At 41.5% G+C, this 21,898-nt stretch overlaps 1 protein-coding gene, 2 long non-coding RNA genes and 1 pseudogene across 4 annotated transcripts; all 4 read left to right on the plus strand.

The window, feature by feature from the left end:
* The first annotated feature begins 789 nt into the window (after positions 1-789).
* On the plus strand, positions 790-2,860 carry LOC125545998. The gene is made up of 2 exons (XR_007300393.1): positions 790-1,000; positions 1,447-2,860. It is a non-coding gene; the product is annotated as an uncharacterized LOC125545998 (long non-coding RNA).
* An 831-nt stretch (positions 2,861-3,691) lies between these two features.
* On the plus strand, positions 3,692-9,022 carry LOC125545999 (annotated as a pseudogene).
* Positions 9,023-10,111: 1,089 nt separating this feature from the next.
* On the plus strand, positions 10,112-13,924 carry LOC125546000. 2 transcript variants are annotated; one of them, XR_007300394.1, is made up of 3 exons: positions 10,112-10,366; positions 11,107-12,029; positions 13,461-13,924. It is a non-coding gene; the product is annotated as an uncharacterized LOC125546000 (long non-coding RNA). The 2 variants fall into 2 exon arrangements; XR_007300395.1 differs by having other exon boundaries at positions 11,107-12,023.
* Positions 13,925-14,785: 861 nt separating this feature from the next.
* Positions 14,786-19,535, plus strand: LOC125549262 (disease resistance protein RGA5-like). Its single transcript, XM_048712713.1, has 3 exons — positions 14,786-15,859; positions 16,281-18,247; positions 18,640-19,535. Exons 1-2 carry the CDS (start codon positions 15,033-15,035, stop codon positions 18,220-18,222), a joined length of 2,769 nt encoding a protein of 922 aa, XP_048568670.1. The 5' UTR covers positions 14,786-15,032; the 3' UTR covers positions 18,223-18,247; positions 18,640-19,535.
* Positions 19,536-21,898: the final 2,363 nt, after the last annotated feature.

The raw sequence follows: 21,898 nt of genomic DNA on the forward strand, positions 1-21,898 counted from the left end.
GGCACGCGCATGTCGGGGGGCGCCGGGTACTCGGCCTCGTACAGAAGGCGCGCCTCCGGCTCCTGGAGGTGTCGGCGGTCGAAGCCGTTCGCCGATCCGCCGTCGCCTGGGTATCTCTCCGCCATGGTTTCGCTCGTCGGCGGGCAGGGGAGTGGTGGGAGAGCTCGCCGGCGGGGAAAAGGCTTTCACTGAAGGTAGAGGGGGAGGCTGTGGCGCTCACCAGCGGGGAGGGGCGCCTTTTTATAGCCGAAGGGGGGTCGCCGGGGGGCGGCATGCGGGCGAACGCGTGGCGCATGCGGGCGGGACGCGCGTCTTCACTGCGCCGCCCGTGAGGCATCAATGGAGGCGACCGGCGCGGCAGCGCGGCAGCCTTCACATTGATTCCCACGGGAACCGAGGCGATGAGGTCGATGAAGCGTCTGTCTCGCTGACTCGGCGGGCCCGCGGCTGTTTCGCGCAAAAACACTCGCCCCGGCGCCCCCCGGCGCGTCGGGTTCGACCTGGGTCCGCCGACGCTGATTTCGGCCCAAACCGGTGAAAAACGGATTCCCGAGAACGCGACTGGGCCGTTTTTTCGGCGCCGGCGTAAAAAAATCATCTGGGAAGCCTTTCTAAGGGCGCGGCTGGAGATGCTCTTTGACCAGGAGATCTATCAGACCTCAACTTAGCTGTTCAATGTTTGTCTAAGCTGGATGACACATGGGACCATACCGCGCAGAGGACCCACATGGTAGCAGCTCTGTGCCGGCATGTGATTGGTCGGATCCGTTAACCCCTCTCCCCCCGGCGGTTATTTCTACAGCGTTTGGAGGGACCCGTTTAGAGAGAGGGAGAGTCCGTCAGTCAGAGGCAGAGGTCGAGCCGTGGAGTAGATCTCGCCGGCTGGGCTCGTCCCGGGGCTGGTGCGTCCTGCCGGCCACCGGCGACCTCCTCGTCGGTGAGTACGTGCAGCAGCCCGGAGAGGTACCAAAGGCTGGATCTCGCAGAACAAGGACATGAGGTATATTTCGTTTCTTCCTGATCTGGATCCGATGAACTTAAACTCATGGTGGTGTGCATCTTCAGTTCAAATTTCTGGTCTTCTTCCGTTCTAGGTTGTTTAATCTAGTTTCCTCAAGTACCGGCCGGCCGGCCGGTGTGCGCATCTTAATCCTTCGGTGCAAATCCTTGATTATCCATGTTAGATTTACTCCTAGGGTCTGCTTTAGTGAGGCCATTTGTTGCCAGATAATTAGCACATACTTCACTACTGACCTCTCTTTGTGAAGAAACATATATCAGATTAACATCTTAAGTGCAAATCATTTGTGATTCACTCTAGATTCTGCTTATTTTTTGCCTTGATAAATAGCTCATTATTCATTGTTATCTTCTCTTTATGAATAAATAGTATACTCATGTTAACTTGCCTGCCAACTAATTGTTTCAAAATCTTCACATGCACAGGTACTTGGGCATGGAATGGGAATCACAATTGTTGTGGTGGAAATGAAGAATATCCTGTTATTTGGCTGCTACCATCGATGTTCTTTTAGATTGAACATTGCCATGAGCGTTTCTCTACGCAACGAATATATTAGATCAAGCATCATGTCATGGACACCATAAGACTTTTCTGCCTCACTAGTGATGTCTACGGGTTGGATCGTACTTCTGTTTATCAGCTCACTGAAGTAACTCTCCTAGCTCAAATGGGTCAATTTCGTGTTTACATGATACACAAATCTTCAGCTATCCATCTTCATATGAATTGGTCTCGCTTAATTTTGTAATCTTCTGGATATATGCTTACATATAATAAATGATGTGAAGATAGATCATAGAACAAAACCATAATCTTTAGTCTTAAGCAAGTTAGGGTAAACTAGACATAGAACACAACAGAAGCCACACACACGAATGACATGGAAAGCAGCAAAGAAATAGTAAAAGAAGTTCTTGAATTGTAGATTATGTCAAAGTGATAATCTAGAGTCAAGCTTCTTTTACTATTAGTTTCGATCTACCTTGTCATCTATAGGATTAGTTATTATATCTAAGTATGTTTTCAGAAGATTAGAAGATTAAGCAAGGTCACCTGATAGGTAAATTGATAGCCGAATTTTTTGTTTATCATGGAAAACCAGAGATTAGCCTATTTGAGCTCGGTGATAGAGTTACTCAATGAGATCATAAATAGAAGCATGATTCAACCAATAGACATCAATTTGATGAAGGCATGAAAAATCTTATTGTGTTATGATATGATGATTGATCCAATATGTTTTTGCCAAGTGAAGAAAAACACTAACATGGCACTGAGTGAAAGCGATCTATACAAAGGCAAGATTTGAATATTATCCACCCGAAAGAGAATGTCAGATATGACCACCATCAGAAGAAGCAAGAATGCCACAAGTGAGCTCTCTTGTATATCCGTGTGCTATTGTCGATTCAGTGTCGCGTATGTTGAGCGTTTATGTTCTACATGTGTTAGATTTAGAATATTGTGCTGAACACTTCCATTCTTGCAAATTGAGATGGTGAGACTCAGGAACACTGCATTTGCCATGGTCTTTTGATTTGTCTTCTGCAGCGACATGAAACTCTTATTGTAATTGTACCCACTTATGCCTGAATACTGCTATCACTTTAGTTAGATTCAAGAAGCACCAAGTTTCTGCGGCGCCTCCTGCATTTCGCTAATGATGAACTTCCTTCTCCATTTCTTTCTTTTGCAAGGAAGGGTTATGTACTTATGATGTATACTGGCTGGTTAATTTTCTGTCAATTTAACAACCAGTTTGTAGGGCGGCCACTGCAATTTGCCCGTATGAACCATTAGTTACTATATATGTACTGATGTCTGGTTTGCTTGCTCTGTTGCATTCTTCATTACACTCCTTTGTTTGTGACAGCTTTATTTCAGACTCGCAAACTAAAAGGCAAGTTCAGTTTGTACTATGTTCCAAAGTTTCATCTTCTATTTGTCATGCTGGTTTGATCTAATAAACGGGCAAGTCAGCAATGTCATTTTGATGTGCCAGCTTACGACCTGTATTTAGTACATGTTCCTATTCGAGTATAACTGGAACTTGACTTGCCATTTCATCTCACGTGTACCTTTGCTGTCATTTACTCTGTAGTAGAAATATTGGCCCTGAACTGATGCAACACTTTCTGGATGAGAGAATGATTGGATATGACCTCAACTCAACTGACTCATCTATCTTCATACAAGGGCGCAAATCATGTGATGTTTTATTTTGCTATTTTGCAACCAAATTATTGTGCCGCAGACAAACACTCGTCTAATAGCAACTTGATATGATAAATTCAAAGAAGCATCTTGTTCAGTTGCACCCTCAGATTTGTTCTTGTTAGCTTGTGATTCCTCTTGCCACGGTCAAGCTACGTTGATAGGCTGCTTTGGCTGAGCTGTAGATGCCGATGTTGCAAACCGTGTCATTCACAGTCGTTCTTTCCACACACACACACACACACACACACACACACACACACAAATATATATATATATATATAAAACTGAAGTTTGTTTAATTTGCACAAGAGAATGAGCATCAGTGAGTGACCATGGGCAAGAGAATGAGCATCAGCAGCGGCCGTAGGCAATCCGAGTGTCTTCTTTCCAAGCGCCATTTTCTTCCTGGACACATGAGGAATTGATCTTAATTATCACAACAACCATATATACATGTAATGGGTACGCATGGTGGTGCGTGGCGTGGTGCCTAATTTGATTAATCCCACAGACAGAGGTGCCAGTCTTTCTGTCTAATGCAAACCAATGCATCTGCTCAGAGGCATCTCTCTAGGCGATGCAAACTAAGCAGTTTATAGTAACTAAACTAGTGCACATGCTGAGAGGCATAGATCGGATCGTCTCAGGCACATAGTTCCATTCACAAGCGCCAAAGAAACGGGCGGGAGCTGAAATATTGCGTGAGTGGAGTAATTAACCAGAGTTGCTCACACGTACAAATGGTCTCGATCAGGGAGCAAGCGAGGAATCTCTTCTGACATTTTTCTTAGGCACGACAGCACGCGAGTAAAGTGCGCGCATGGAGACAGGTGAGGCTATGTAATTTAACAGGTCACTGCAGTCGAAGCGGCATCCAAGGAAACTTTTCTCCCATCTCAGGATCACATGACACTTGGTACCGTGTCTACCACCTAGCTTAAACACACAAAATGGGTGTTAGTTAGTGTTGCACACATGGCTTAGGGAGCAGCAGGAATCTCTCTAATTTTTCTAAATCAACGCTAGCTTGGTGATTGGTGGGGCGGTATAATTAGTTTATAAGCCAGTTCAGTCCGAGCGGCATCTCCGAGGCCATTTTCTCCCGTCTCAAGTTTGCATCTGGGCCTTGTGAGATTATCTTTGTCTACTACTACCACAACCGCTGATGCATGGGACCTAGCTGTTTGACAGGCCCGCAGGGCAGCCAGCCTACGCCATTATCATCGTATCCAATCTTCGATCTCGTCATTAAATTAGAATTATGTACTCCCCAACTCTGGTTTCTATACCAGTCTAGTTTCTCCTCTAGGACATGACAATTGCCCAGAGTGCCTTTGGAGCAACACTGTAGCACTTCCAGCTCTCTTTACACCAAAAACACCACGAGAGAGGTCGAGGCATATGGAGATCGCCATGGGGGCCATTGGCCCTCTCCTCCCGAAGCTCGGTGAGCTGCTCATCGGCGAGCTCACCTTGGAGAAACAAGTGAGGAAAGGCATCAAGTCTCTCGTAACAGAGCTGAAATTGATGCATGCTGTCCTTAGCAAGGTGTCAAAAGTGCCGGCGGACCAGCTTGAAGAGGGGGTCAAGATCTGGGCAGGAAATGTCAAGGAGTTGTCCTACCAAATGGAGGAAATCATTGATGTTTTCAAGGTCCGCATGGAGAATGGAGGCGAGCCAACCAACTCGAAGAACAGAGTTAAGAAGATACTCAAGAAGGTCAAAAGGTTATTCAAGAATGGCAAGGATCTCCATGGGATCTCTGATGCTCTAGAAGAAGCGGTCCAACAAGCTAAGAAGTTGGCGGAGCTACGTCAAAGGTACGAGCAAGAGATGCCGGATACTAGTGTTGGTGCTAGTGTTGACCCCCGCATGATGGCCCTATACACAGATGTGACAGAGCTCGTCGGCATTGAAGAAACACGAGATGAGCTGGTCAACTTGTTGATTGAAGGTGATGATTGGTTGAAGCATCCATTGAAGACGGTCTCTATTGTTGGATTTGGTGGGTTGGGCAAGACAACTCTTGCCAAAGCAGCATATGAAAAAATCAAAGGGCAATTCAATTGTGATGCTTTTATTTCGGTTTCTCAGAATCCCGACAAGAAGAAAGTTTTCAAGAATATTCTCTATGAACTCGACAAGAACAAGTATGCACACGTTCATAGCAAAGAATGGGAAGAAAAACATCTGATCGATGAAATCATTGAATTCCTTCATGGCAAGAGGTACATATTTTTTTCTTTTTGCAAAACGATTATCATTTTGTGTAGTTAAATGACGATAATATATTTTAGACTAGTGCATACGCATCTTGATACTATACTTTTGATTTATAGTTTTATCCGTTTGGCGTAAACTAGCCCATCTTTCAACAGTTAGCGAGTGTATATATTTAAGGCAGCCGTGAAATTCTTATGCCTAAGTGGACAATCTCAACTGTTTAAAACCATGTGCAACAATTTCACATTTCTACAACTATAGTTGCACACAAGTTTTCGTGTGTGTGGAAATCTAGGTCTCAGAACATGCAATTTGGCCGAGTTATAAATATTTTTTGTTAGTTCCCTTTGTATATATCTTCATTGTATTATTTGTTAACTAATTCCAAAATGTATTCACAAAGGTACCTTGTCATAATTGATGACATATGGGATAAAGAAGTGTGGAAATTAATCAAGTGTGCTTTCTCCAAGAAGAGTCCTGGAAGCCGACTAATTACGACAACCCGCATCATTAGTGTCTCTGAAGAATGCTGCTCTTCTAGGGATGATATTTACAAAATGAAACCACTTTCTGACGATGTATCAAGAACACTCTTCTGTAAAAGAGTATTTTCTCAAGAGAATGGGTGTCCTCAAGAATTGTTGCAAGTTTCCAAAGACATTTTGAAGAAATGTGGTGGCATACCATTAGCTATTATTTCTATAGCAAGTCTTCTGGCTAATAATCGTCAGATGAAAACAAAGCACCAGTGGTATACTTTGCTCAATTCCATTGGCCGTGGACTCACAGAAGATCAAAGTTTGGAGGAGATGAAAAAGATATTATTATTCAGCTATTATGATCTACCCTCATATCTGAAACCTTGTTTATTATATCTTAGCATCTTCCCAGAAGACCACAAGATTATGAGAGATAGACTGATATGGAGATGGATATCCGAAGGTCTTGTTTACAGTGATAAACAAGAAACTAGCTTATATGAGTTCGGTAATAGCTACTTCAACGAGCTAGTAAATAGAAGTATGATACAGCCGATAGGCATTGATGTTGAAGGAAATGTAGAAGGTTGCCGTGTACATGACATGGTGCTTGACCTTATATGCTCATTATCAAGTGAAGAAAACTTTGTCACAATACTAGATGACACCAGAAGAAAAATTCCTAACTCAGAGATCAAGGTTCGCAGATTGTCCATTCAAAATAGCAAGATAGATGTGGATACCACTAGGATGGAGCATATGAGATCTATTACTGTTTTCACAAGTGATGTTGTTGGGAAAGTGTTGGATATTTCAAGTTTTCAAGTTCTGCGCGTGTTGGATTTAGAAGGTTGTCGTGATGTCTCAGATGTTGGGTATGTGGGGAATCTGTTGCATTTGAGGTACTTGGGGCTAACGGTACTCGTGTTAAGGACCTTCCCATGGATATAGGGAAGCTGAAGTTTTTGCTTACCTTGGACTTAAGAGGTTCTGAGATAGAAGTACTGCCATCGAGTGTTGTTCAACTAAGACGTCTAATGTGCCTGTATGTTGATGATGATATGAAGCTGCCAACTAGGATAGGTAACCTGACTTCCCTAGAAGTGCTAGATGACCTGGGGTTATCTGACGTTGACCTTGATTCTGTGAAAGAATTGGGCCGTCTGACCAAGCTCAGGGTGCTCCGGCTTGACTGCGATGGTTTTGATGACAGCCTGGGTAAAGCTTTGGAGGAATCCATTAGTAATATTTATAAATTGAACAGTCTAGATGTATATGTCTCTGATGGACTCATCAATTTCCTGAGCGAAGATTGGGTGCCTCCTCCACAACTGCGTATATTGGCTTTCCTGTCAAGGGGAAGTTGGTTCAAGACATTGCCGTTATGGATTAATCCTTCATCGCTTCCTCTCCTCTCCTATCTGGAGATAACGTTGTTTGAAGTGCGATCGGAGGTCATCCAGCTTCTTGGGACTCTGCCTGCTCTTGTTTTTCTTGAGATACGGAATTATTCTACTATTTTCGAAGCAGCGCATGAGGTGGAAGCGCCCGTCCTTTCCTCTGGTGCTGCGTTATTCCCATGTGCGACGGACTGCCGCTTCTATGGTATTGGTGCAGTGCCATCTATGTTTCCCCGAGGAGCAGCGCCAAGGCTTAAACACCTTTGGTTCACCTTACCAGCCAAGTGGATCTCCCGTGAAAACATTGATTTGGGTATGCGGCACCTCCATTCCCTCCAGCGAGTCAGGGTTGACTTTATCTGGTGACGCATGCAAGGGGTAAGGTACATACACATCATCTGATGACGCATCATATGTACATTGTCTCCGATGTTCATTGCTCTTTCTTTGTTTCAGGCGGACCAAGCGATTGAGGCTCGCGAGGTACCCCTCCACGATTTTGTACGTGTAGTCCCTTGTTTCCACACCTTGTGTTTTATTCCTCACCTCTTCCGTTTTTCAGTTTCAGGCAGCCGGCCGGAGTGCTTAGGACGATTCGTCGAATCTTGCACCCAGGTACTAAGCTAACTCCATTGATTTGATTACAAGCACCAAAGTATTCTTAATTTCAGCATTTCCATAAGCCAGCTAGCTCAATCAATCAGGCCCCTAAAGCCTAAACATTACAATACGAATCTACTCTGTTCAGCATTGGTCTGTTCGTTTCTGCTGCAAAGATACATAGGGCCCCTTAATTGTTATTTCTGCATGCTACAAGATTACAAGTAATCTAGATTAGTTTAGTGAGCAATCCACTAAGTACTATGTGTTTCTCTACTTGGATGAACCCTGTGTTTTTTTATGTATGCCTTTCGGCAATCCACATTTGTATGTCTGTCTAAATTCTGAAGTGCCAACAGAACTGCAGTGTGATTTTTGCCTTGGTTACTTTACGGTGCATAAGTACATAATAGGATCAGTAGTAACTTTTTCTTGCCACGTACAAGGTCTCGTATTTTCCAAAAACGCAAGGTCTTATATGATGTGGTACAGATTAGCAAGTAATCCACTACCGCAGTAAAATATGTGTACCTTCTCTGCAGTTGGTTCAACTTTGTTCTCTTGTTCTGTAACATTTAACTGAGTCATTCACATGTGGCATGCAGGTAGCATGAGTTAATAAATTTCGGCGACATGGACTCGATCGTGCATGCCTCCAACTCCGGTGCCTTTTCTTTTCCAACCAATGCAGTCGAGCACACTGCGTTTGCCTTGCCGTTTGATTTGTCTTGGTTCCGCACCGAGATGAAGCTCTCATTCTGTCCACCACCCATGTCTGAAGTCTCTTCTTGCTTCCGTCAATTCAACAACAATCAAGTTTGTAGGGCGCCCCCTGCATCTTGCCCTGATGAACCATTAGTTATCATGTATTGATGATGTCTGGTTTGGATGCTCTCCAGCATTGTTCATTACACTCCTTTATTTGTAACAACTTTATTTCAGACTCGATGTTTATTCCAGACTCGTAAACTGTAATGTCAGAGTTCAGTTTGTAATATGGTCTGAAGTTTATCTTCCATCTGTCATGTTGGCTTGATCAAATAAATCGTGAACTGGAACTTGAATTTGCGATTGAATCACACGGTGTGCCCTTGATGTCATTTACTCTGTAGGATTATTGGCCCAGAACTGATGCAATGATTTCTGGAGATAAGAACGATTCAGTGTACTCCCTTCATCAACTGCCCGTTTGTCTTCTACTTGCACTTATAGATGGAGCAAATAATCAGGTGCTTTTGGTGTGCCATAAAGCAAATCATATGCTGCAAGTCTGCAATGCAGATGAAGCACCCATGTTTCTTTCCGCTGTATTCTACTCCCTCCGTTCGGAATTACTTGTCGAGTAATTCCGAACGGAGGGAGTACGTCAATAAGTAGCCTGCTTCGGCCGAGATCAGACAAGAACGTTGCCAACCATGTAATTTACTGTAGTCGTTTCCACAGAAATCTAACTGAAGCTGAAAGCCCTGAAACCCGGCTCAACATCGAAACTCAGGCAGTCCCTTCTTTCTCTGTGGCCATGCCCTGCGTTTCTAATCCCTGGCGCTGTTGAAACTATGAGAATCAGTCATTTTTGTCTACTCCTGGAATCAACATCGGCAATCAGGAATTCAGATTTATCACCACATACAGTTCATCACGCCAAGAAGATTTTTTTCTTTTTGGGTTGGGGCACATGAAGCTAGCTCGACCAGGCGCATGCTCTGTGCGATTGTGAATGCCTTCTTTCAGCCCCGGAATGTGAATATGTGATCGATGGATCCCGGATGCGGCTTTGCGTTTTCTGAGCAAACAGGAATTACACCTACATCGTACCTAGACCGCTCGCGGTTTCAAAAGAAAATCAAACTAACTGAAGCTGAAAGCACAAAATTCAGTCAACCCGTTTGGAGCTGCATCACGCAGGCTACTACTCCTACTCCAGATTGCATGTTTAACTGGATGCAATCCCTGTCATATTTGCATAAGTAAGGCCTGTTCACTCCCTGTCTGTCATATTGGCATAAATAAGGCCAATTCATCACTAACATCATCAGTCAGCATCTCGTTAGTATGTTGCGCTCTGAAACCTCAAATCCGTCTCAGCTGTTCATGTTTCGGTGTACCTGAATGACACGTGGGACCATACCATGCGGAGGACCACAGGACAGCGGCTCTGTGCGGGCACATGCTCAGTCGGGTCCCTTCATGGGTCCTCTGTTCCGGACGATTATTTCTACCGCGTTTGGAGATGGCGAGTGCGGTCAGAGAGAGAGGGAGAGAGGTCCAGCCGGTAAGTGGATCTCGCGGCTTGGGCTCCGCCCGCGGACCTGGACGCCGGCCTCCTCCCGCGGACCTGCTCGCCGGTGAGTATGTGCAGCGGCCCGAATAGGCGCGTCCGCGCGTGCAGTGGAAGGCGCCGGATCTTGCAGGAACATGAGGTTTAAATCCGACCTTCTGCTCTAGATCTGACTAAATTAGTTTCCTCTATATCGTTCATCGTGTACTCTAGTTTCCTCTAGTAAATCATGCGTGCCCATTATTTCTGTGATGGCCGGCCGGTGTGTGCATCTCTGTAACTCTGTTCTTAAGTGCAGATCGTTGGTTATCACTGATAGATTTACAGTGCTAATTTTGTTGTACGTATAATAAGCTAGCTAATCCTAGGGTCTGCTACAGTGAGTCCGTTCGTTGCCCGAAGAAGCACATGTTGATGTATCAGATACATCTTGATTTGTTTGCCAAGTAAACGGTGCAAAAGCTTCATATACATAGAGTCAGTGTGGGATGAAAATCACAACTGTTTGTGGACTTAAAAGAGATGCTGGCGCGGAACAAATAAATAGAGGATATTGTTATGTAGCCGTTACCATCCACTGTTTTTTAGTGCTTGTTTTGTCTGTGCACCTTAGTGCAAATCATTGGTGATTCACTATAGATTTACATTGTTTGGTATGAGCTGTTTTTCCCCCTAGTCTTTGCTCATTTGTTTTTTTCCTTGATAACTACTGCCTCCATAAAGAAATATAACATCGTTTATAGATCACTAATTTAGTGATCACTCTTATATTTCTTTACAGAGTGAGTAGCCAATTATTCATTGATGTCCTCTTTACAAAGAAATAGTACACGCTTGTTGACTTGCCTGCCAACTAATCATTGCAAAACTTCACATGCATAGGTACTTGGGGCATGCGATGAGAATCACAACTGTTGTGGATTTACAAAGATGATAGTGCGGACGAAGAATATCTTGTTATTTCGCTGTTACCATCCATAACTTTATCTCTCCGCGATGAATATATTAGATCAAGCATCATATCATGTACATGCTAAGCTTTTGCTCTTCTCGTCATCGATGCCTACCGGTTGGATCATGCTTCTGTTTATGAGCTGATTGAAGTAACTCTCTCCTAGCTCAAATGGGCCAATTTCTCGTTTACATGATACACACATCCTTCAGCTATCCATCTCCATATCAATTGGTCTCTCTTAACTTTGTAATCTTTTGAAATATGCTTGCATATAATAATGATGCAAAGGTATATCATATCATACAACAACACAATCTTTTGTCTTCGGCAAGTTAGGGTAGACTAGAGATAGCACACAATATGTGTCACGTACATAACAACATGGAAACTAGCAAAGAAATAGTAAAAGAAGTCTTGACTTGTAGATTATGTCAAAGTGATGATCTAGAGTCAAGCTTCTTTTACTATATTAGTTCTGATCTACCTTGTCACCTATAGGATTAGTTATTATATCTAAGTATTTTTTTTAGAAGATTAGACGACTAAGCAAGGTCACTTAATATGTAAATGGATAGTTGAATGTTTTGTTTATCATGAAAAACAAGAGATTAGCCCATTTGAGCTCGGTGATAGTGTTACTCAATGAGATCATAAAGAGAAGCATGATTGACCAATAGACATCAATGTTGTTGAAGGCATGGAAAAATCTTATCGTATACATGACATGATGATTGATCCCATATGTTTTTGCCAAGTGAAGAAAACCACTTGCATGGCACGCAAGATTTGAAGATTATCCATCCGAAAGAGCGTGGCAGACATGGCCACCATCAACAGCAACAAGGTCCAAGTGAGCTCTCTTTCAATATCCATGTGCTATGTTTGTTCTAGTGTCGCTTATATTGAGCTTTCGTCTTCTACATGTGTTAGATTTAGAATATTGTCTGAATGCTTTCGCTCTTGCCAACTTAGACAGTGAGACTCAAGAAGACAAGAACACTGCATTTTCCATGGTGTTTTGATTTTTTCTTCTGCAGCAACTTTGAGCTTTCATTGTAATTGTACCTACTTATGCCTGGATACTCTTATCACTTTGGTCAGATTCAAGAACAAATAAGCCTCTGCGCCGCCTCCTGCGTTTTGCTAATGATGAACCTCCTTCTCCATTTCTTTCTTTTCATACAAGGAAGAGTTATGTAATTATGATGTATGCCTGGCTGGTTAATTTGCCTGCTTTTTTTTCAAAAAGGCGGGACTCCCCGGCCTCTGCATCAGAACGATGCATACGGCCAACTTATTAAACAAATAAATAGGTTCAACAAGGTCTTCAAGTCTCAAAACGAAAAATAAAGGAGAGCTCACAAAGAGCTAAAAAGGCGAAAAACAAACTCGCCAGAAAAAGCCACAACCGGGCTGACATAAGAAAGATAGGTAAACTAATTGCCTATCCTATTACATGACCGCCATCCAAACCGGTTAAAGATATCCCATGCTAGCATCTCCCAGTGGATAGATCCAGTAACCAAACGCTCCCTGGCCTCCGTCGGAGTAAGTAGCGACCACATACGGATCAACGCAGTGGCTCGGAAAATAACCTGCAAAAAATGAATATTTGTTGTTCTGTTAAAAACCAAGTCATTTCTGCAGTTCCAGACTACCCACAGTAAAGCACAGACTCCTACGCGAATGTGTCTCGCTGTTTCGGGCCCTATCCCGTTAAGCCACGTTCCAAATAACGTGTTGACAGACCGCGGTGGAGTAATGTTAATTTGCCTGCTTTGATTATCCATTATGTTTCTTTGTTCCTAGCAGCTTTCAGAGCCGTTTTACTCCAGCAAATTGGAATGAAATTAAGGTCCTTCAGTTTATACAATATTTTGAAATTTCATCCTTTTTTTCCTATTGGTTGCTATTAGTTTTCTCTATGTACTGCTGGCTTGTATATATTTACTTTAATTATTCTATGTGGTGCTTTCTTCCTATAGCAGACACGGAGCCATTTTTTTTTATTTGAGACTCGTCAGCATTCAGTTCGTGATATCTTCTGAATGTCCACTTACTGTTTGTATCGCTTGCTCCTTGTTTTCCCTGTCTCCTTGCATTTGCCATCATGTTCCATAAGCCAAACAGGGAAGTCAGCAGTGATTGTTTCAATGTCATGACGGTATCTTGTTATGTTGTCCTTGGTTTATCTCGAGTGTCTGTGTGGTTAGTCTTATTGCAATCAAGCTATGTACTCTACGTACTTTCATAGTAATAGTCTGCTCTGTCCGACATGCAGCAGCCAAGATCAGGCGAGAGGACGATGCTCATCCTTATTCGGTAACTGAACCTGAAAGCGAGAAGCCCCCAGCTCAATGCAAAACTCAGACAATCCTTTTCAGATACCTCAACTGATTCGTGCAATTGCGTCTGTTATAAATTAAGGCACTCACTGGCGCACGCGGTCGGATGTGAATGTGATTCTGATTCCCCTGACGAAATGTTTACTGTCACCGGGGAGCGGGGAGGCAATCCAACTATATTCTCTTCTTATGTCTGAATTCTCATGCAGACTGTTCACTTATGTCTGAATTCTCTTCTTGCTTGCAGCAACTTAAGAACAACCAAGTTTTGCTGAACCATTAATTACGATGCACTGCTGGCTGGTTTGCCCACTTTAATTCTTTGTTCAACTTCTTTGTTTGTAACAGCGTTCAGAGTCATGTTTATTCCAGAGTTATAAATTGAAATGTCCACCTCAAACTCCCTCTGCTGCTTCCAATCCAAGCAAGAAGCCAAGAACGCTGCATTTGCCTTGCTGTTTCATTCTCTTTTCTTCCGCGACAACATGCAGTCAACTTGTGCCTGAATTCTGCTATCACTTCTGCCGATTTAGGAAACGTTAAGTTTCTGCGGTGCCTCCAGGATTTTGCTCATGATGAACTTTGGTCGGTAAGTCATGAAGCTAGACAAGTTACACTCTCATGGCAATATAAGCCCTCCCCCCTGTTGAGCATCTCCGGTAGTGCACCAAACCATGACTGTGGCTGATAATAATGCCAGTTTGAGATTGGATGCACCAAGCGCACCACAAGCCCCGACTCACCAGATATGTTCTTATCCACCCTTGTCCTTCCATCCAACTAACGATGGTTGCGGAAATAGTTGTGACCTTGTCGTTGTGGGGTCTAGATCAACCACCATTTTCAAATTGGTTAGTTGTGACCTTGTCCTTACGTGTACGCATGGTGATTAAACAAACGACCAAGGCGGCTATGGGTCTTTCTGAGATAATGCAAACTGAGTTGTTTAACTAAGCTAAACTATCTCCATACGTACGTTTAGACATGGTCACAACACATGCACATCCACATGGGTATTCATTAGTTTTTTTTAGTGAGTAACACATATATGGTCTCATTCACGGAGCAGGTGGGCTTACGTACTCTATTTTTTTTCTTTGGTACAACGACTTGTTCGCAGGGTCTACGCTTGTAGATTGGTAGCGCCGTGTAATTTAACTTTTGATATGCAGTCCAAGGGCATCCTGGCCCGTCTAAGATCGGACTGAGCCTTGTGTGAGCAACCAGAGTAACACTGTTAGGTACTACTACAACTACAACTAGCTGATACCTGGGACCCCGATGTGTAGAGGACCACAAGGTAGTGAGTTTGCGCACATGACCAGCTGTGTAGAGTAACATTGTTTGCTTTTGGTTGACAAAATAAAATCATGCCCTATACATAGCTTCTCATTTTGGAACAGCGATACAAACATTACCACGGTGCCCTCGTTGCAACCTCAGAGCTCTACCACCTAGCTTCCTTCCACTTAAAACACATCCACAACATTAGCTAGATCCAGCTTGCCATGGAGATCGCCATGGGTGCTATCGGCCCTCTCCTCCCCAAGCTCGGTGCTCTCCTCGTCGGCGATTTCACCCTGGAGAAACGCATGAGAAAAGGCATTGAATCTCTTGTGACAGAGCTCACGCTGATGCACGCTGCCCTCCGCAAGGTGGAGAAAGTGCCACCAGAACAACTCGACGAGGGAGTTAAGATTTGGGTAGAAAAGGTGAAGGAGTTGTCCTGTCACATGGAGGACATAGTTGACGCCTTCATGGTGCGTGTGGAAGATGGTGGCGATCCTGCCAACCCAGAGAATAGAGTCAAGAAGATACTCAAGAAGTTCAAAGGATTATTCAAGATTGGAAAGGATCTCCACTGGATCTCTGATGCTCTCGAAGAAGCTGTTCATCAAGCAAAGCAGTTAGCCGAGCTACGTCAAAGGTACGAGCAAGATATGCAAGATACAAACGCCGGTGCTAGTGTTGACCCTCGCATGATGGCCATGTACACAGATGTTATAGAGCTTGTCGGCATTGAAGAAACACGAGATGAGTTGATCAACATGTTGACAAAAGGTGATGATTGGTCAAATCGTCCATTGAAGATTGTCTCTATTGTTGGATTTGGTGGGTCAGGCAAGACAACTCTTGCCAAAGCAACATATGAAAAGATCAAAGGGCAATTCAATTGTTGTGCTTTTGTTTCGGTTTCTCAGAATCCCAACATGAAGAAAGTTTTCAAAAATATTCTTTATGAACTTAACAAGAAGAAGTATGCACATATTCGTAATGAAGAATGGGAAGAAAAGCATCTGATCGACGAACTCATTGAATTCCTTAATGGCAAGAGGTACGCTTCTTTTTTCGTGTTCTTATGGATCGATACATTTTCGTCTTGTAAAATTAAAACACCAATTCTTATATATAATATCATATGGTTGATTAATTACAAGTTTATAGTAAACCCTCCTGGTGTTAAACCTCTAGTAAGAATTATGGAGTATATTTTTAGGGCAGCCAAGAAATTCTTGCTTATAGGTCGATGTTCTCAATCATTGAATCAATACCCTATGAAAATTATAGGATTACCCATTTCAAAAACATGGGCAGCTTAAGTTTTTAGAAATGTGCAATAGGCGCTATTGCACATTTCTACAACTACAACTACTGCACGCGACACAGCATGTAATTTGATTGCCATAGAAATATTGTGCCCGTAGGATTGCTAAAAAAATTGATTTGTCGACTAATTCAAAATTTTAATCATATAGGTACCTCATCATAATTGATGACATATGGGATAAAGAAGTGTGGAAATTAATCAAGTGTACTGCTTTCTCCAAGAAGAGTCCCGGAAGCCAACTAATCACGACAACCCGCATCGTTAGTGTCTCCGAAGCATGCTGCTCTTCTATGGATGACATTTACAAAATGAAACCTCTCTCTGACGATGTATCAAGAACTCTCTTCTATAAAAGAGTATTTTCTGATGAGAAAGGGTGTTCTCAAGAATTGGTGCAAGTATCCAAAGACATTTTGAAGAAATGTGGTGGCATACCATTGGCTATTATTTCTATAGCAAGTCTTTTAGCTAATAATCATCGGGGGAAAACAAAGGATCAATGGTATGCATTGCTCAATTCCATTGGTCGCGGACTCATAGAAGATCAAAGTTTAGAGGAGATGAAAAAGATATTATTATTCAGCTATTATGATCTACCTTCATACCTGAAACCTTGTTTATTATATCTTAGCATCTTTCCAGAAGATCACAAGATTATGAGAGGCAAGCTAATATGGAGATGGATATCAGAAGGTTTTGTTTATAGTGCAAAACCAGAAACTAGCTTATATGAGCTCGGTAATAGCTACTTCAGTGAGCTAGTAAATAGAAGTATGATCCAGCTAATAGGCACTAATGGTGAAGATGAAGAAAACTTAGAAGCTTGTCGTGTACATGACATGGTACTTGATCTCATATGCACATTGTCAGCTGAAGAAAACTTCATCACAATATTGGATGACACTGGAAGAAAAATGCCTAACTTGAAAAGCAAGATCCGTAGATTGTCCATCCACAATAGCAACATAGATGTGGATACCACTAGGATGGCACACGTGAGATCTTTTACCATTTTTACAAATAATGTTGTTGGGAAAGTGTTGGATATTTCAAGTTTTCAAGTTCTTCGCGTGTTGGATTTAGAAGGTTGCGATGTTTCAGATGTTGGGTATGTGGGGAATCTATTGCATTTGAGGTACTTAGGGCTAAAAGATACTCATGTTGAGGAACTTCCCATGGAAATAGGGAAGCTGCAGTTTTTATTTACCTTGGACTTAAGAGGTACTAAGATAAAAGAACTATCGTCGAGTGTTATTCTGCTAAGACGTCTGATGTGCCTATATGTTGACTATACTATGAAGCTGCCATCTGGTATAGGTAACCTGACTTCCTTAGAAATGCTAGGTCAACTAGGGGTGTCTGGCTTGGACCTTGATGCTGTGAAAGAATTGGGCCATCTAACCAAGCTCAGGGTGCTGCGGGTTTTATGTAACTGTTTGGATGAGGCCTCGGATAAAGCTTTGGAGGAATCACTCGGTAATCTGCACAAATTGGAAAGTTTAGAGATAGAGATATTTACCGAAGATGAATTAATAAATTTGTTGAGCAAAGATTGGGTGCCCCCTCTAACACTCCGTAAGTTGGATTTCCGGTCAGTCTATAGTCGGTTCCAGGCACTACCGTTATGGATCAATCCTCTATCGCTTCCTCTCCTCACCCATCTTCGTATCAAATTGGATGAAGTGCGGTGGGAAGTCATCCAGCTTCTTGGAGCGATGCCTGCTCTTTGTGTTCTCGAGATATGGGATTATTCTAAGGTCTGTGGGTGTGAAGAGTATACGGTGGAAATGCCTGCACTTTCCTCTAGTGCATTATTCCCATGTGTGACAGTGTGCCGCTTCATTGGTATTGGTGCCGTGCCCTCTATGTTTCCACGAGGATCTGCGCCGAGGCTGAAACATCTTTTGTTCGCCTTCTCAGCTGAGTGGATCTCCCGCGAAAACTTCGATTTGGGCATGCGGCACCTCCCTTCCCTCCAACGAGTCGAGGTTAACATTATCGATGCAGATGCGAGTGAAGCGGAGGCTGCGCTGAGGGCCGTGGTGGAGGACCACCCCAACCATCCAATCCTTGCCTTTGACATATACTAGTCGATTCATCAAATCTCTCAATCAGGTATACTATGCTCTAACTAATATGCATATTTGTACCTGGATGAGCCCTGTGTTTTTTATTTTCTGTTCGGAACATTTGACTGAACCATTTGCATGCTTCTGCTTCCACAACCCAGAACTCTATGTATTTGCTAGCAGTATATGTGCCTATCTGAAGTTCCAACAAAGTTGTAATGTGGATTGTGCCTCGGTCACTTCGCTTATGGCGCACAAATACGTAGCAGCCATTGTTACTTCTGTTTGCCACAAGATCTCATATAACGTGGTTCACATTACCAAGCAATCCACTAGTAGCATATGTGCCCTTCTCTGTAGTTGGATGAAGTACGTTTTCCTCTTCTGTAACATTTAGCTGGGACACTCACATGTATCTCCTTCAACATGGCATTGCAGGTAGCATGAGCTAACAAATGTTTTCCTACGCATCCTCTCCGGCACATTGCGTTTGCCATGCGTTCAATCCGTCTTCGTTCTGTAACGAAATGAAGCTCTCATTTTGTCCAATCATGTCTGAAGTCTGAACTCAACATGGTTTCTAGCCCGCATTTTCTCCATGATGAACCATTAGCTATTATGTACTGATGTCTGGCTGGTTTGCCTGCTCTCCAGCATCCTTCATCACACTCCTTTCTTTGTAACAGCTTTATTCAGACTCGCAAACTAAAAAACCGCGTTCAGTATGTACTATGTCCTGAAGTTACATCTTGTATTTGTCATTTTGGTTTGATCAAATAAATATGGAGATCAGCAGTGTCATTTTTATTCGCCGGCTTTGCACCTGTATCAAGTAGTACATGTTTCTATTTGAGTAGAACTAGAACTTGAATTGCTAGCTGTTACATCTCACATGTGCTTCGCTGATGTTTCCTCTGTAGTAGAAGTATTGACCCTGAACTGACTCTTCTATCTTTATACAGGGGAGCAAATCACATGATGCTTTTTTCTATCTTGCAACCAAATCGTATTAGGCGATGCATATGAAGACCATAATATCATATGACCCCGAATTATCATAGCAGTACCTTGTTATGTTGCCCCTCCGAGTTATTCCATGGTTACTCTTTTGAACGGTGCGTGAGAGTACTCTTGTTACGATCAAAGCTACACGCATTTATTTTGCTCTCAGCTATATTAGTGATGCAGATGTCGATGATGGCAACCGAGTCGGTTTCAGTTGATGTTTTGACAGAAATCTGACTGAAGGTGTAAGGCTGAAGCCACGCCCAATTCAGTTACAGATTTTTAGAGATTACTCAGTTTGTGCAGCGTTTGTTATACGTAGACACATTCGGGTGTAATTCTTGATGCTTCTTCCTTTGGGAAATTAATTGTTCCTGGCATTGTTGTGAGGTATTCTGATTTGTCACCACACGTTCCAGAATTTTGGTCAGGTCCTCTGCTGTTTGCTTACTGTCTTCTTAGGAACCGCCGGTAGGTCAACGCCTCCTGATCAAGGTAAAGGCCGAATTACATCAGGTGCTCTGCTATTCTGTAGCATGTAGATCGACACTCGACAGAGCTGCCTATGATGCTTTCTTTTTTATTACTTTTGTTTATACTTTCGAATATTCTAAAATATTACAAAAAACCTTTACATAAGAAATGTCAATCAAGTATTTAAAAAATGTTGATCAAGCATTAGAAAAATGTTAAATGTGTATAGGAAAAAATGTTTGTCATATATACAAAAAATACAATGTGTATGAAAACTGTTCCTAGTATATACGAAAAGTATACAATATGTATGAAAAGTACACATCAAGACATATATATGCAAAATGTTAGTCATGTATTTCAAAAATCTTAAACATGTATATGAAAAATGATCCTGTTATATATTTTTTACAATGTGTATCAAAATGGTAGAGAAAAAAATATAAGTTTTGAAAAGTGCTAACCATGTATTTGGAAAATGTTAAACGTGTATTAAAAAATTACGAATGTATAAAAAAGTACAATATTTATGAAAAATATAGACATAGAAAAATATAAGTTTTGAAATTTTTTAATCATATATTCAGAAAATGTTAAACGTGTATAAAAAGATGTTCGTACTGTATATAATAAATATACAAATGTCTATGAAAAAGTAGACAAAAAATATATGTTTGAAAAAAGTTAATCATGTATATAAAACATGCTCGTGCAGTTTAAAAAATGTATATTACCGTAGAAAAAATATTCAATGTCTAATTGAAAGAATGTTAACCATGTATTCAAACAAGTGTTCATAACATGTTTTTAGGGGGAAAATGTACATCATGTATTTGAGAAATGTGCAACACGTAGGAAAAAAACGTTTCATGTTTCATTAGATATGTGTTGATGAAAAACGAAAAATGACGAAAGCCAACAAATAAACATAAAGAAAACAAAGAAAACCTATTAAAGAACCAAAGAAAATAGAAGTATAACAAAGAAAAAGAAAAACCGGGGAAGAAACAAAAGAAGACTGAAGTAAAAAAACAAGAAAACTGAAGAAAAACCCATGCAAAAATAAAAGGAAACAAAAGTCCATAGAAAACCGAGAAAAGAAACAAAAAATGAAGAAAAAACAAAGAAACCAAAAAACATGAGAACCAAGAAAATAAAAAAATTGGAAAAGCAATTTTTTTAAATAAACAAAAGAAAAACGGAGTAAAAAAAGAAAGAAATCAAAGAAATCAAAGAAACCAGAGTAGGCGCAACCACCATCGATCATCTTGATTAAAGCAGATTGAACAAAAACTATCGATAAAACTAGGATGGGCCCATGGCTACACGTGGGAAAAAGATTTCGGACGACGGCAGGATATATCTCCGTATAAGCGAGATATAGCTCCAGCGGTAAAAGTTAGGGAGACAAGCCAACTTTCTTGGGAAAACCCTATTTAACGCTCGTCACGGTAAATTGTCAGAGCCAAAGGGAGATTGGGCGAGCGTTCTGGGTGGGTCGACCCGTTAAGCATTTCACCGATCCCGGTATTTGAGATTCCAAAATGAGGTTTTTCGTTTTTTGAAACTTTCTAGAAGGTCGTTGAACCATTTTTTTTCTTTCTATGTTCTTTTTCTTTTGTGATTTCTGGTTTTTCCCTTTTTTTCCTGTTACTTTTTTTCTTTTTCTTTCTTTGTTTCTTTTTTCTGTTTCGATCCTTTTTAAATTTCTATCATTTTATTTTTAGTTTCTATATTATTTTCAGTTTTTAAACAACTGTTCAGTGATTTAAAAATGTTCCATTTTTCAAGATTATTTGTTTTTTCTAAATTGTTCCTCTATTTAAATTTTGTTAAAAATTGCAAAATATTTAATAATTTCAAAAATTATTCGCTTCTTTCAAAATATATTCAGAAATACGAAAATAGTAATGTTTGGATTTTCAAATTTGTTTGAAAATTCGAAATATGTTCCCATTTGCAACATTTATTCATAAATACAAAAAAATCATGTTTGCAAATGTAAAAAATGTGTGGCAAAATCCGTAAAATGTTCATATTTAAAAAAAAAACTTCATAACGTCTAAAAATGTCCACGTTTTTCAAAAAAATTCCGGTTTTTGAAAAAATGTTCTCATTTTGGAAAAGTTGTAGGCACTTTCAAAAATTTCTTGTTCAGTTTTGTCCCCCTTTTTAAAATAGAAATTGAGATCCAAAATGTATTCATGTTTCCACGAAA

Source organism: Triticum urartu, chromosome 3 (assembly GCF_003073215.2).
Source record: "Triticum urartu cultivar G1812 chromosome 3, Tu2.1, whole genome shotgun sequence".
Lineage (NCBI taxonomy): Eukaryota > Viridiplantae > Streptophyta > Magnoliopsida > Poales > Poaceae > Triticum > Triticum urartu.

What these genes read in the sequence shown, in the direction of transcription:
- LOC125549262 (XM_048712713.1), top strand. Translation starts at nt 15,033, where the DNA reads ATGGAGATCGCCATGGGTGCTATCGGCCCTCTCCTCCCCAAGCTCGGT. An exon ending in GAATTCCTTAATGGCAAGAG is followed by an intron (nt 15,860 to 16,280) that starts GTACGCTTCTTT and finishes TTAATCATATAG; the next exon opens with GTACCTCATCATAATTGATG.